Here is a 15,697-nt window from a genome sequence, read left to right as displayed (position 1 = left end):
TCACAAATGTATAATGAGGGATGTTTGGTCCTTTTGGGTTACGTCTTTGAAAGTTTAGTCTTTTGTATTATTGACGGTTGTGTTTTAGACCATGTTAAACATCCCGGTCAGTGTGGGATGAAGGGATTTAACAGCTCTGTATGTGGATGGTGGATGGGGCTGTATCCATGTTTTAATGTGCTTTTCAGTGTGACAAAAGGCAGGTTTCCATTGCTTTTGTTCGGTTTTCCATTAAAAAGATCTGAATAAGGAAAGCAGAAGTAACAAAAACTTTGTTTCAGCGAAGGTTCACATGAAGGGGGGGGGGGGGGGGGGTGTATAACTCATCAGCTGATTCCAGGCAGAGCTGGCAAACAAACTCACATGATTTGCATCTTTCCAGATATGTTAAAATGTCCCAGATGTTCCCAGAGATGCAGCTCAGCTGTCTGTCTGTCCCTCCTGAAGCTGTTTCCACGTGACTTCGGTCTCTGGAAGGGAAACTGGAGCTGCCACAGCAAGTGTGGCCTCGTGTCATGTTATGACACCTGCTCCCTTGTCTCACCATGACTGCATCCATGTGCACGGTGCACTCATTCATTCCCACAAGCAAGCACTATGAGTGTCGATCCCACAGATAACTAGAATAGATGACTATCTTCACTAACAGGAAGATCATTCTTTAGATTATGGACTGAAGTCGCATAATATTCTGTTACTTTTCAGTGTATAAAACCGGAGACGTGGAGGGTTTAAAAATATCAATGATTTGCCAAACAACGGTCAGGATAAAGGAGTAAATTCAAGAAGAAAACGGAGAGAATATCTTTATTAAAGCAGGAGTTGCACCTAAAATGTACATCTGACGGAGGCACTAAATGTCAGGGCTGGGGAGTCATGGGGCTGTGTGGTTACACCCCCACAGCAAGAGGGCTCCAGCTTCCATTCCCGGCTGGGGCCTTTCTGTGTGGAGTTTGCACGTTTTCCCCGTGTACGCGTGGGTTCTCTGCAGGTTCTCCAGCTTCCTCCCACCACCCAAAAGCATGCATGTTAGGGCTGGGATAGGCTCCAGCCTTAATGTGACCCTGCAGAAGATGAATGGATGGGCTGTCGTCACACCTCAACCAGTGTTTGTTTCGGTAAGTTTGTACTTTTTCCCTCGGCCACCCAGGCTGTAACGGAGAATTCCTCGAGACAAACTCTTTAAACCTTTCATATGTTTTCTATGTTGTGTTGTGAAGTGAATATTTGTTTATGAGATCTGCAAATAATTTCTTTTAGGTGTAAATTGACATATTTACTGTATCTGATGAACTGTTACAGAGTTGTAATCATCGACCCATTAACTCCATAATCTCTAAATGTGATCGATTCCTTCGATCATTGCATGTTTGTCAGTATTTGGAGGTGAGTCTGTTGTACTGTATCAGAGGATTTAAATAGTTTTCAGTACCATGAGTGACCACTAGGTGGCATGACAGACTCACACCTGTCATTTCACTGCTATAACAACAAAAAATGTCCTCTAAAATGAAAGCAAACTCCATATTTTATCATAAACATACTGCACCATTGGTGTGAAAAACAGATTTAACTCACAAGGACAAATTGAAATGATAAACTCATCACCAAGAATGAAGAAGCTCTTTAATTTCTTTAGGTAAACGTACGTTTAAGGACGGTGTATCTTATTTCAGCTGAAATTCTCTGACCGTTTACTTTGCTAAACATCTGTCTTTCTAGCAAACAGAAAGCACGACATAAACACAGAAAAAACTACAATAAACATATCAAATAAATGTAACATTGTTCCGCTACAAGTTCAGATACAAAACTAAATATGTACATTAAAAAAAAAAAGAAAGTACATCCTCTTTCAGTTCTAAAAGCTTAGGTATCGGGACAGATTAAATAAATATCTGGTTATATCATTGGGCCCTCACAGGTCTTAAAATGAAGGAAATATAACGTCAGATGATAGTTTTCTCACACCGCCTCTGCCTTTTGGCTCAGCGTCTGTTCGATACATTACGACAGTGTAATATGCCATGTGCTGTTCATTTCAGGTTGTATAAACTCATTTAAAGACCTGGTTAAGACGGTTTATCTTAGTATCGTCTGATACATAGAACCTTAGAATTAAAACTCTGTTTGCACCTGATATATACTGAAACTTTATATACCTTCACTTTCAATATACACAGATAATAATGTTGCAAAAGGCTATATTATGTCATCAGCTCTGTCGTAATAACTCATTAATCGATCTACCGCTTTGTTGACATGACCTGTGTAGAAATGAATAAGCAGGAATACAGCAGATGCTTTTCCTCAGGCAGGCTCACCTGAACATCAACACAAGTCTTTAGAGGTGTGGTATAGATCTCACCTGTGGAAACCGATGACCATGTAATGGAACCATTATAGATGTGAAAAGTGAGCTCTACTGTATTATTTAATGGCTCTGAGATGTTAAGCTGCATGGCTCACTCCACTGCACATAGAGAGCACCGCTGTCAGTGGCTGTTCCTGCCAGTTCGACTCTGTATCTGTTGTGTTTTCTACCAACGCATCAAAGCAAAAAGCAAATATTCCAACTGCACATTACAGGGCGTTTAGAGGTCGCCTAATGGGCCTCGCCTAAAGAAACCTAAACCTTCATTAAATCTTCAGGACGTCTGGAGTTCTCATGTGTTTGGTCTCCAATAACAAGGCGAGTGAGAGTCTTTCAAGGCACTTGACTTTAATGTGGTTCTTTGGCTATTTAGGAAAAGCAAAGCAGAGCACAATAAACACACTTAGCTAAATGCAGCAGAGCCGCAGTGAATGTGGTTTCTTCTGACCGTTTAGCTCTGATATCAACCCCTGGTGTGACCCACAGCCGCATATCATCACCTCCGTGTGGTAATAATGAAATTCAAACAACACAAAAAAGTTTGGGAAGTCACGGGTGGATCACCTTTGCTTTCCAGAATTTACAGCACCCACCCAAGAACACCTGTTGTCACACGCAGCTGTCGCCATAGTGATGGGACCGTCAGATACCTGAGTTGGGTGCTGGCGGGGAGCCGATGCAGAGCAGACTGGAGGCGCACAGGACTCGGAGGACAGGTGTTTATTATTTTTCATCATGCCGAGAAGGGGTGGTGCTGCTTCTGAGGAAGGTGAGCTGAAGACTTGCATGATGTGCGCTGCGGTCCTGTGTGAAACAAAAGTTTTAGGAATATTGTCTTGTGTACATGCCTCTTTATAAGCTCTATTACCAGATGTTTGGAGTGAAGTCAGGTGCTTTTTGGGTACATCTTCATGGGTTTGGTTATGGTCTCCTCTGGATTCCACTGGCAAATGGACAGAGTTCCTGTGGCTGGATGTAGGCCTTTCTAATCTGATTGTGCTAAATTCAAGGTGGGGGGGGGGCTCAACCAGAACAAAAGTCATACTTTCAGCAAGGCTGAGACTACAGTCATACTGGCAGCTCTGTGAAGCTATACTGTGACATAGCTGAGCTTTGAGCTAATAGATAAAGCTTCAATGCTAACACGCTGATATCGAACAGGTAAAATGTTTCTCAGGCTTTAGTTTATATTAGTAAGCTGATTTAAACCCAAAGAGCAGGTGGGGTCTATGCAAATGTCACTGATTTTCAGATACTTGTTCACTACCAAACACTTCTACAAAATGACATTGTGAAATTTGGGCTAATTAAAGTTAGCTTACAGAGAGATTGATGGTACCACCACATTACAGCTGTTACTACTCCAGTGTTGTGTATGTATAAGACTCTAAGTTACTTTGTGGAGATGGGAGCCATTCCTCACCAAAAGCCACATTGCACAGTTAGCCGGTAGTTTCCCAAAAGGAAAATGAATGATTCTCAGACCAACGAGAAGCAAAATCCTATTAAATTGGGTTTTTGGAAGCCCCAGCTTGGTCTCACTGAGTAGACAATGGCTGTCCACTGGTGCTAACCATCAACTCTGGTTAAACTTGAACATTTCTCCCTATAAAAATTGAAGAAACCTACAAAGGAAAAGTGTGCTAAATTTGTGGTATCATATCCTGCTTGAACAAAACTACTTGGTGAGGGTTAGGGTGGATCATGGTTGGGAAAAAAACAAAACATTTACACTAATAATAGTCCGTATCTGCCTGTTTAATAAATGAGCCACATAGGCAAGATTTGATGAGAAGGACAGAGTCATTCTTAGCAAAAAGTTTTGAATTGTTGAAGAGAACATAAATGTCCACATGATAGCACAACAACTGGAAAAAGAACACTATTGTGATATTTTTTGTTTGGTTGTAAAATCCTAAAATATTCTGTGTCAGATTTATCTGGTGGAACATTCTTCCCTGAAAAGTTTAGCTTTTTCATGGAGCCAAGTCATATAGGCCTTTTTTTAAACTGAAAACAATTTGTTCTGTTAAACAGGACAATAAGAAGTGCAAGTCATAACTTAAAGATGACTGTGTTCTGTTTAGGTGAGCAAGTTGAAGAACTCTTGAATTGTCATTATCGCTCGCTGGAGCACAAAATGGAACTGAGCTATAGCATTTCAAAATTGGCTTCACATGGAATAATTACATCATAATTAATGAATTTGTTACAGAAGCCAATAATAATGTGCTTTGAAATGTTTCTATCTGTTTATTTATGTTTTCTTTTGAAATTGTAGCCTTTTTTAAGTACAATTTAGGTACAAAACGACAGTAGTGGTTCGAGCTAAATGCTAACAACGTTATGCTAACATGCTCACAGTTAGCCTACAATGTGACTGTCAGTGAAAACTGATCATAATAAATAAATAGCTAGTAACACTAGTTAAAATCATTTAGCTAGTGTTACTAAACATATATTATTATATTATATTATACAATTTACCAACAAATGACTTTCAAGTCTCAGCCAAGTGTTTTAATTGTTGCCAGAGTAACAGGATGCTCTGATGGTCTTTTTTTAGCCATTGAGTTTGATTATGCTTTTGCTAATGTTTTTTTTGTGTGCTCTTCCTCAGTTGAGATAGAGATAGACAGCGATTTGAGTGACAATGATGGTAGGTGAATCTAACTGCTCTTCATGGAAATTATTTAAGACGGAGAATTGTCAAATCAAGTTCTCAGGATATCAAATATCATAAATGATGTTTTTTATAATGCAGATGGTGCTACCCAGAAAAGAACAAACAGGAGGCAGGCAGCTGGGAGAGGAGGTGCAAAAGGAAGAGGACGAAGCAAAAAACCAGACAGCGACGAGGAGGATGACGAGGAAGATGAAGCTCCCAGGGGACGCAGAGGAGCGAACAACAGGAGGCCAGCCAAGAAACGTGGTGGTGGCAAAAATGATGAGGATGAGAGCGAGGATGAGGCTCCCAAGAAGAAGAGAGGAGGCGCAGCCAATAAGAAGAGAGGAGGCAAAGCCCAGGACAGTGATGGGGAAGACAGTGATGCTGGGAAAGGGAAAAAAGGAAAGAAAGGAGGAGGAAAGAAAGGAGGGAAGGAGGAACAGGACAGTAAGGGTAAGAAAGGCGATGCCAAAGGAAAGGATAAGGGGAAAGACAAGGATGATGACAAGAAGAAAAAGAAGAAGAAGGACGACAGGTTTGCTAGAGAAAGGAAAAAATACACGTTAGAAATCAGATACACACCATTTCCTGACTTTAGCAGTTTCCATTGAAAACAATGCAAATATTCCATCCACTGCTCTGTGACTGACTAACACTGGTATCTTAGTGTAGATAACTTAGTGTAGATCATGCTGGAAAGAGTATTAGCATCATAGTTACATAATTCTACAACTCAAACAATAAAAAACCAGAAGCCCAGCATTTTGTCGTGGACCCTATATCTCTGAAAATGTGTCGTTCAATGAGCCGTTCAGACCACAGACTAAACTAAAGTCACTTTACCAGCTCATCCAGCCTCCCTCCACTTCATTTCAACTTCACATGATGCTTCATTCCTTCTACCTTAGAAGTTGAAACGTGGTCTTCGTTAATTTGCACCCTAAACTGATCTGTTTCAATAGAGATGTGAATAATTGGAAGAAGAAGGAGCTGCTGTGGTGTCTCTCTGTGTTATTTTGACCAAAGTGTATCACAAACATGTCATTTTGACCCTTAGGAAATTGTGTCACCTTCGGTAAAAGCGAAAAATACCATTATGTCTCCTTTAATGCTTGGATGTTTCCAAAGATGACGTTGAAATGTAAAGTCTTTGACCTGGCGAGAACATACAGAACTATGTATGTTCAGTCGGATGCAAACCTGAAAGTTAACACAGAGGCCAGTAAACTCTGTTAGCTCATTTATCAATACAATGAAGGTGCAATTACAGGTGCAACTGAGCACATTTCTGCCCCCGTCCAGCAGGGGGCAGAAAAACAATGCTGTCAGACTCCTTGCCCAGTTTGAGTGAACATGCATCTTTCATCCTTTGGTCATTTTTTTTAGCCCTACATGCTTTTTCCTTTCATTTTAGGCTCATCTGGATTCTTTTGTGATCCCTTCCACTAGCATCACATACATGGCAGCATATCAAACACAGATTCTCATTAAATCTATCGTTTGTTTGTGCCCGTCTGCTCCAGTTCATCTGACTCCAACTCCAACTCAGATGAGGAGGACTCCATGTCAGAGGGAGAGATGGCCCGGCTGATGGAGGAGGTAGAGGAGAAGAAGAAACTGATCGCTAATATCAGAAACAAGCCGTGGAGGATGAAGCGGAGGCTCACGCTTTTAAAGTAATATCAGTCTTTCGTGTGCTGCGGTTATGTCCAGTGTTGCTGATATTTGTTTGACTTTGTTATAGTGAGTATTTGCACATTTCCTAACAGGGAGGCTCAGCAATTTGTGGATAAGTTTGAAGGAGCTTTGGGCAAAGGCAAAGGCAGGAAGTGGTACGCCTACAAAGTGATGATGACTAAGGTTTGTAATGTTTTCTTTTCTTTTCAAATCAAACTTTCTTCTCGTGTTGTGTGTCTATAATTTTCTCCATTTTTATCCCAGAAATGGATAAAGTTTCAGAGGGATTTTGAAAACTTCAGAACCGCCTGTATCCCCTGGGAGAGGAAGATCAAAGAGGTGGAAAGTAAGCTGTGGTTAATATTGTAACAGGTACTCATTGTAGAGAGATGCTTTTTTTTTTAAAAAAAAGAATCTTTTCAATGCCCTCAGGCCACTTTGGGTCGTCTGTGGCGTCTTACTTTATCTTCCTGCGCTGGATGTACGGCATGAACCTCGTCCTTTTTGGTTTGACTTTTGGACTGGTGGTCATCCCGGAGGTAAAGCCAACAAAACTTTGCTTGTCTTCAGGAAGCCGGAGAGTAAAATATACATCAAACAATATTTTTGTTTTTACTTTCTAGGTCCTGATGGGTCTTCCCTATGGGTCTATTCCAAGAAAGACTGTACCCAGAGCAGAGCAGGACACCGCTCAAGACTACTCCGTCCTTATGGACTTCAATGTGAGTCTGACTTGCAGGATAATGAAGTTGCAAAACGTTTTTAATGACCTATTCATTACCTTTTGAAAATATATTCATTACCTTTTGAAAATATAAGCAGATTTCAGACACGGTGCCAGCAACACCTGAAGAAAAAGTTTCTGCTGAATACGATATTTCAGCTGCTCAACAGTCTGCGGTTGTTACTGTTGGATTCTCCTCCTTACATACATTTTCAGTAGCAGGTAGATCCGGACTGCAGGCAGTTCAGTCGAGCTCTGTGCCTGTGAGGCCACGCTGTTGGACGTCCTGCAGAATGATGGCTGGCTTTGTCTGCATCTCCAGACTCTGAATCATTTCTTGCATTGTAAATGTTGAAAGACAAAAGTTGTGCATGGAGAAATATATTTTTGGAAGTTGCTGATGATTTTTGACATGCTTGCTTGGAAAGACTAAGCCTTTTATACCCAGTCCTGACCCCCCCACATGTCACCTATTAATCAGCTTCCAGAACACTGTTACTTGTATATTCTCTAAGCATTTTGTCTTCCTTTGCCTCCCTCTCACCTTTTTTGAGTGTGTTGTTGGCATAAAATTCTATGTTTGTTTCAACTGTATTTTTTTGCTCTTTGACAGCGAAATAAAAGTTTAAAGATTTAAGATTTTGCAACCTCTCTGGAAATGAGGTTTGTTAAACAGATTCTTAATAAAGAACCAACATTTGGAAGACATTTCTCTAAAAAAAAACAACTTATATAATCAAAACTTCACATCCTTCTGCACCAAGGCTAACAAATAAGGCAGAAAAGTGAGGTAAGGAGCAATGAACAGGGAAACCTTAATCGTATATCTTCCTTTTTTCAGGGATACTGCAAATATTCAGTACTGTTCTACGGATATTACAACAACCAGAGGACCGTCGGCTTGCTTAAGTTCCGGCTGCCTCTGTCCTACCTCTTGGTGGGAATCGGCACCTTCGGCTACAGCCTGATGCTGGTGATCCGCACGTGAGTCTGCAGCACCATGGCCTCCGGCTCGGGGGGGGCTTCACACCTTGTTTAATTTATTTATATGTTATAGATGTTTAAGATCAATCAAGTTCTATCTAAAAGAAAAAAAAAAGCTTCTTCCCACTAAAGGTAAAGAGTGGATTGGTTTGAGAACAAATTCAACTGTGAAAAGAAGGCGTTTGTTAGTGAGACTGATTTGGGGAAGGTTTGGGTTTGTCTGTCCTTTTTTGTTTAAAGTATGGCCAAGAATGCTGACGTTGGCGGTGGAGATGGAGACGAAGGAGAGTTCACCTTCGCCTGGAAGATGTTCACCAGCTGGGATTACCTCATCGGCAATGCAGAGACCGCTGACAACAAGTACGCCTCCATCACCACCAGCTTCAAGGTAACCTTTGTAACCGCTGGCAGGTAACCCCACAGCTCCAGATGTTCGTGTCTGAGACACTCTGAAAAATGACTTCTGATTGTTTTCAGGACACACGCTGTAACCATCTACTCGTTAAAGTGAAATCGGGCTCTACCAACAGTGAATCCTCTCTGTTTTCTTTAAGAACAGGAGTCCATTGTGGACGAGCAGGAGAACCAGAAGGATGAGAACATCCACCTGCGGAGGTTCCTCAGAGTTCTGGCTAACTTCCTGATCACCTGCAGCCTCGGCGGGAGTGGGTACCTCATCTACTTTGTGGTGAAGAGGTCTCAGGAGTTCGCCAACAGGGATGACCTCAGCTGGTACGAGAAGAACGAGGTAATGACGAAAAGCTCAGTCAGATGTGAACAGCAGTGTTTTTACTGTTCTTGCAACAGGTTTATGGAGCAAAGACTGGATTTTATTTTAACTTCTCTTTGGCACCTTATAATTAAACATGACCTGAACTGAACCGTGTTCATGGTAGATACTAAAGATCTACATATAAGATAATTTCCAGGAAAAGGTATCTGTGATTATGACCTGTTTTTCCAGCTGGAGCTCATCATGTCTCTGCTGGGTCTGGTATGTCCTCCTCTGTTTGAGACGATCGCTGAGCTTGAAGATTACCATCCTCGAATCGCCCTCAAGTGGCAGCTGGGACGCATCTTTGCCCTCTTTCTGGGAAACCTCTACACCTTCCTGTTCGCCCTGTTTGATGAGGTCAACTCCAAGGTACGGCTGCAGTGTCGGTGTGTTTTCTTACAGTTACACATTTGCCAGAAACCTTTGGAGGTTCTTTGCTCTGCTGACTTTTGATTGATCTAAAAAACAGTGTCAGGACCAGCATGGCCTTGAGAAAGTGTTCACCTTCTCGTTCCCTTCTTAGAGTTACAGCAGCAAACTCTTTGGGGTATATCTCTATAAGTTAGGAACATCCAGCCAGTGGAATTTTTGCCCATTCTTCAAAACAGAAGCACTCCGTCTCCTTCAGGCTGGACGGGTTCTTTAACCATTCGAGTGTTTCTTCAGCAATTTGATCGTTGTTTTCATGCTGAGAGGTGAACTTCTGTCCCAGCCTCAGATCTCTGGAAGATTGAGATAGGCTTTCCTCAAGAATCTGTCTGTGTTTAGTGTCATTTCTAATCCCTTTAATCCTGACCTGTTTCCTTGGTTGGTGATAAATATCCCCCCAGTATCATGCTGTCGCTACCATGCTTCACTCTGTAAACAGTAACTACTTTCAGTGTTCTTTACATTTCTTTAGGAGCATTTTTTAATTACAATTTCACTTTTCCAGTCTGGTTGAGCATAGCTGGATGTGGTGTGGACACTCAACCTTTTCCCACTGATTACAAGTATCATTCTATCTAAAATGACAGGAAAGCTCCATCTTTAAAGAAGTTTTTACTGAATGCATTCGTATATGAAACTATGTTTTATGTTAAAAAGTACTGGTAAATAAGAAGAAACCTGCTGACTGATTGGCTTCTTTACTCTCCTCAGCTGGAAGAGGAGCAGTCCATAAAGAACGCCTCCATCTGGGCCTTGAAGGAATATTATGCCAACTTCACACGTCTGATCAATGACACCGAGTCTACTCCACCACCCATGAACCCTGCTGATGTCATCAGAGGACCTTGCTGGGAGACTGCCGTTGGCATAGTAACACATGCAGTGTTTTTATTCTCCATTTCATCTGCCAAAACCTGGAAATCTCTCGCTAATTGTTGTTCATGCATGAACCACACATAACAGCTGAAAAAAGGGGAGTGAAACCCCCATCTATGCAACTTCTGTTTAATGGAGGAGATGGTATGAGATACGTGTAAAAAAGGGTGAATATCTTAACTCTGCTGCAGGAGTTTGTGAAGCTGACGGTATCAGACATTCAGGTGACCTACCTGACCATCCTGATTGGTGACTTTGCGAGAGCCGTCATCGTTCGTTTCCTCAACTACTGCTGGTGCTGGGACCTGGAAGCTGGATTTGTAAGTCTGACAGCTGCTGTGTTTTTGGTTCATACTGAAATGAAATTATCATAGATGTGTCTGAGAAATAGTCCGTGTGTCTGTCCCCACCCGGGGACGAGCCTTTATCCACAGCAGACATTTTGATGATAGCATAGTAGCATAAAAAGAGTTTTAGAGGGGGTCATGACTGAACAATAAGCGCTAATATAGATAACTCTGTTATCTACATCCACCACACCAATAACTAACTACAAAGACCCAATAAACAAACAATTTAAAACCGTTAACTGAACTATCTGTCATCAAAAAAGTTCTGTAATTCAGTTTTACTCAGCTGAGGATTTAGTTATTTTACAGAATGTTTTAAAGGCATGAAACTTTATTGGAGGCTCACTGTGTAAATGCTGCCTCTGATCACTTCCAGCCATCATATGGAGAGTTTGACATCAGTGGAAATGTTCTTGGACTGGTCTTCAATCAAGGGATGATCTGGTACAAACTGCTTTGTGGTTCTATGCACACACTGCACATATGCAGCCTCCACTTTGTGTATGCATGGGATTGTGTTGCTGCATGTATCCGGTATCACTGAGTGAAAAGACAAAATAAGCACTAATGCCAACATTGTGCTTCAGGTTGCAAAGAAAGCTTTCGGTTTCCACTTTACACGGAAGTGACCGTATTAGTTCTGTGCTACTTATTGGATACATATTGTTGTAGTCCATGGCAGGGGAATAACACTGCATGTCACATAGCTTTTCATAATTATTTTTTACATTTGTAGTTTGAATAGATTGTTTTGAATCATTTTACAAGTGTCCATCTATAAGCCCCCATTTCAGTGTTTTAAAATCCATCCCAAGACATGAAATCAGTATTTTGTTCATTTCTTTGAAGCTTTATTTAACAGACACAAGTACAGAAGAATCATTTTCAGTGTCTAATCTGGGTCCATTTTTGCTGTATACGAGGCTGCAGCTTCTCAACGGTCGGTGTTGTTCTCTGATTCTGTTTTACATAATGCTTCATGTGTCTTAATATGAGACAGATCTGGACCACAGCCAACAGTCAAACACACACATTCTGTGTCTATGAAGCTTAATACGTCTCCAGATCAATGGTACCTTCAAACATATGCAAGTCACCCATACCATGGTCACTGGATATGGACCTGTTTGGCACACAGAATCAGACATCAGGTTTTCCAAGATACCCTTGAGCCCATTTTGCTTATCATGGTGCACTCAAGCAGTGGTGCCCTCTGGTGGTACTGAATGAGATCACATGTATAATGTTGTGCATCTGAAAAAAGAAAGTTAAAAAGCTTCCTGGTGGTAGGGCGCTAGGGGTGGACAAGATTCCCAGATATAATGAAGCATCTGAATATTGTGTGGCTGTTTTGGCTGAAACACCTTTAAAATGAGGCATCGATACTGCCTGTAGGCTCACACTGCTTGGCCTTACTCTGGAGTGTTGGTAAGGAAAGTGAAGGACCAGATCTTTACTCTCTTGCAGGTCTGCTGAAGGAGTCAGGAGAGTTTGCTTTGTGGACATGGGGAAGGCTCACAAACAGTGTCCCTCAGGGGATTCAGTGGTGCACGCTGTGAGAATACAAAGGGATCCCCCATGAGGAGATGGAGAGTGTCACTGGGGAGAAGGATGTCCAGGTTTCTCTCCTGGACCTGTAGCCTCTGCGACCCCACCTCAGAAAAGTGGAAGATAATAGATGGAGGAATAGATTCTGTGCATCTGCAGTACATCATAAAAGACCAAAGCTCTTTGCAGTCCTGCGTAGAGAGATATATTTTTGAAACTTATTGATGATTTTTTTGACTGAGTTTGGCACAAAGTGCTGAACCATGGCTCATCCTTGCTTGTAATGACTAAGACTTTGATGGATTATCCTTTTTATACGGTCTGTGAAGACACTGAAAATGATTTCTTCAGACTTTTGTTAGATAAAGGTTCAAAGTTTTTATAAAAATCATGCCAACCCACAAAGACACACAACCCTGAGAATGAGAAAACATGCATTTAATTGATGTCTTATGTTGTTTTTTATCAGGATGGGTGCGTTTTATGCTCCTGGGCTCGTCGGTATCAATGTCCTCCGTCTTCTCAGCTCCATGTACTATCAGTGTTGGGCTGTGATGGCCACAAACGTCCCCCATGAGAGAGTGTTCAAGGCCTCCAAGTCCAATAACTTCTACATGGGTCTTCTGCTCCTCATTCTCTTCCTGAGTCTCTTACCTGTTGTCTACACCATCATGACCCTGCCACCTTCGTTTGACTGCGGACCTTTCAGGTTATAACACAAACCGCTAATTATGACCACATCTCTAGAAGCAAGCATTTACTAATATGAAACCTACATGTGACCGAGCAGTGGGAAGCCAAAGATGTTTGATGTGATTATGGAGACAATCGCACTGGACTTGCCAGCTTTCATCGGGACACTTTTCAGCTATGCAGCCAACCCCGGCCTTATCATACCAGCTGTGCTGCTCATGGTGTAAGTGTTGACATGAAGATGCACATAAAGTCAAACAGAAAGCCACTTTACACTTTTAGACACTTTACATATTGTGTTGGATTTTCTTTGTGAGCTTTTGGTTAGTTTCATCCTTTTATTTATTCATTTTTGTGCAATCATCTGTAACTATCTCTGGACCACAGAAACAGGATCAATGGAGTGTTTACACACAGGAGTGCAATCAGAATTCAGTAATCCAACAAACTCTGTCATATCTTACAGACTGGCCATATATTATCTCAACTCTACGTCTGAGGCCTACCAAAACTCCAATATGGAGCTGAAGAAGAAAATGCAGATGGTAAGTAGAGAAATGGGCTTAAAAGTTATATATATGACGATCTGCATGCAACAGTGTGTCCAGTGAATTGAGACAGTATAAATGAAATGCCATCAGAACTGAAACATAATGCAGTGTTGATTCAGTTGATTCAACACTTAACCTGTTAAATGTTGATCCACAATGGACATTCGATTTAAGTAAAAAAATCAAGCATATATGTTGAAATAACATATTTTGCTATGTGGGATGGGAACTTCCTTGAATGAAATTCCTCTTTTTGGAATACCCTGGTCACTAACATAGACAACACTTTCTCCATGCATTATGCTGGTCACCCACTGCTATTGTTGTAGCACCGAAAGCTAACATAAATGTTAGCTCCACTGCTATGGTAGCAAAACAATTCTTAGCTTAGCTTGCTGAAAGGCTAGTTTTATTGTCTTCAACAGATGAGATTTTTTTAAATGGAGTTTCAAATGTTGTTTTAACCCTAAAAACATTAATTACTAAGAGAAGACATGTCTCAACTGTTGAGAAAGCCCTAAAAGTTTCATTTTAGTTTGAAACTCAAGCAAACTGCAATGATTGATTCTTGCTATTCAACTTGTGAAGTAACAAACCATCTGAACCGACAATTTTCACGACCTACAGTTTAGAATCTAACATGGAATAATACCTTGTGGTCCACTTCAGACGGATCTACCGAGCAATGCAGCTTATATATATCAAAAACCTATTACATCTTAGTATTTGTCACCCTACACTTCCACTGTTGGCCAAAAACTATGAATACCTGTCATTTTTCTGTCCCTGTCTCCCTCCAACTTTCTTGTGATCAGGCTCGGGATGAGGAGAAGAACCGGAGAAACAACACAAACAGCACCAACCAGGTCATGAAGGACCTGGAAGACCTTCTGCCGAACCGATCCCTCGCCCCCCCTGCTCCACCTGGTCAGTAATACCCTGAAGTTGGTTGCATGCAGAAAATAGTTAAATGCATTAAATCATTAACTGTTGATGGCTGTTTCTCTGTCTAAGCAGAAAAAACACCAGAACCGGATGCAAAGCCTACTAAGACAAAGGCCGGGTCAGCTGCTAAAGATGTGAACCTGCAGAAAGATGTGTCCCTAGCTTCACCCAACCCTAATGTTAGAGGGCCGGTAAACCGTCCACCTGGGCCAAGAGGACCTGGACCGGGTGCTGGACCGGGTCGGGGCCGTGGGAGAGGGCCTCCTCCAAGATAATAGTGTCAGAAAATGGCAGACCTGCAAGCTGTGCTCATCCTTGAGACAATCTTTATTCATTTCACAGGTATAACGTCAATTCTGTGTTGTGCAACGGGTTATTAGTTCCCACTCTCCAGATTCACTGCACGCATTAAATAACTCTGGATATTACTTCTGATATTACTTCCACTCATCATTAGCAGGCTTGTGCAGAACTTAATCTTTTGAAGAGATCCATTTCATCTGAATCAGGTGTGTTGAAGCAGGGAAACATCTAAAACCTGCAGGACAGCGAATATCTTCAGGTGTACGAGCTGCTGAAGACAATACCCCTGTTTTTAATCCAATTAAAAAAATAATCCATGAAGTCATTATGTCAAACACATTATCATACTGTTATAAAGATAGAAGTCCATCAGAGGGCCACACAGCCATGCATGCTCACTCCTAGGGTCAATTAAGAGTCACCAGCTGATTAACCGTGCAGCCCGGCCCTGGTTTAAATGTTACAAAATACATAGTAGAGGTTAGTCTTCTTCTTAGTTAATGCTGGGTATTAAAAACTAACCGGTTAAGGTCAGGAAAACATCTGGACTTGTGTGAAAATAGTCATTGTAATGATATATTGTATCAAAATATCCTTTGTCCCATGTTCAGTTTTTGATTTTCACACTTTTTGACTGACTTTGTCCTTCATCTCATGATTCTGACTTTCCAATAAAGTTGAAGATCTTTTAATACAATTTCTAAAAGTTCAGTCTGAATTTTTTTTTCCTTTATTCTTTCTGCTTTATGTTGGTTTTCATGCACGTTAGTTTAGTGCAGCTTATTTCCTGGAAACCACAT

At 41.3% G+C, this 15,697-nt stretch overlaps 1 protein-coding gene across 1 annotated transcript; it reads left to right on the top strand.

The window, feature by feature from the left end:
- The first annotated feature begins 876 nt into the window (after positions 1-876).
- tmc2a (transmembrane channel-like 2a) lies at positions 877-14,869 on the top strand. Its single transcript, XM_072372574.1, has 20 exons — positions 877-976; positions 4,995-5,033; positions 5,139-5,577; positions 6,566-6,718; positions 6,812-6,902; positions 6,984-7,065; positions 7,152-7,258; positions 7,343-7,441; positions 8,285-8,427; positions 8,668-8,815; positions 8,987-9,175; positions 9,392-9,571; positions 10,343-10,501; positions 10,699-10,827; positions 11,234-11,301; positions 12,875-13,114; positions 13,196-13,321; positions 13,565-13,643; positions 14,465-14,576; positions 14,667-14,869. Exons 1-20 carry the CDS (start codon positions 877-879, stop codon positions 14,867-14,869), a joined length of 2,886 nt encoding a protein of 961 aa, XP_072228675.1.
- Positions 14,870-15,697: the final 828 nt, after the last annotated feature.

The sequence above is a fragment of the Leuresthes tenuis genome, unplaced genomic scaffold, assembly GCF_036924035.1.
Source record: "Leuresthes tenuis unplaced genomic scaffold, fLeuTen1.0.hap1 SCAF_19, whole genome shotgun sequence".
Classification (NCBI taxonomy): domain Eukaryota; kingdom Metazoa; phylum Chordata; class Actinopteri; order Atheriniformes; family Atherinopsidae; genus Leuresthes; species Leuresthes tenuis.
This window is presented reverse-complemented; position numbering and strand designations above follow the sequence as displayed.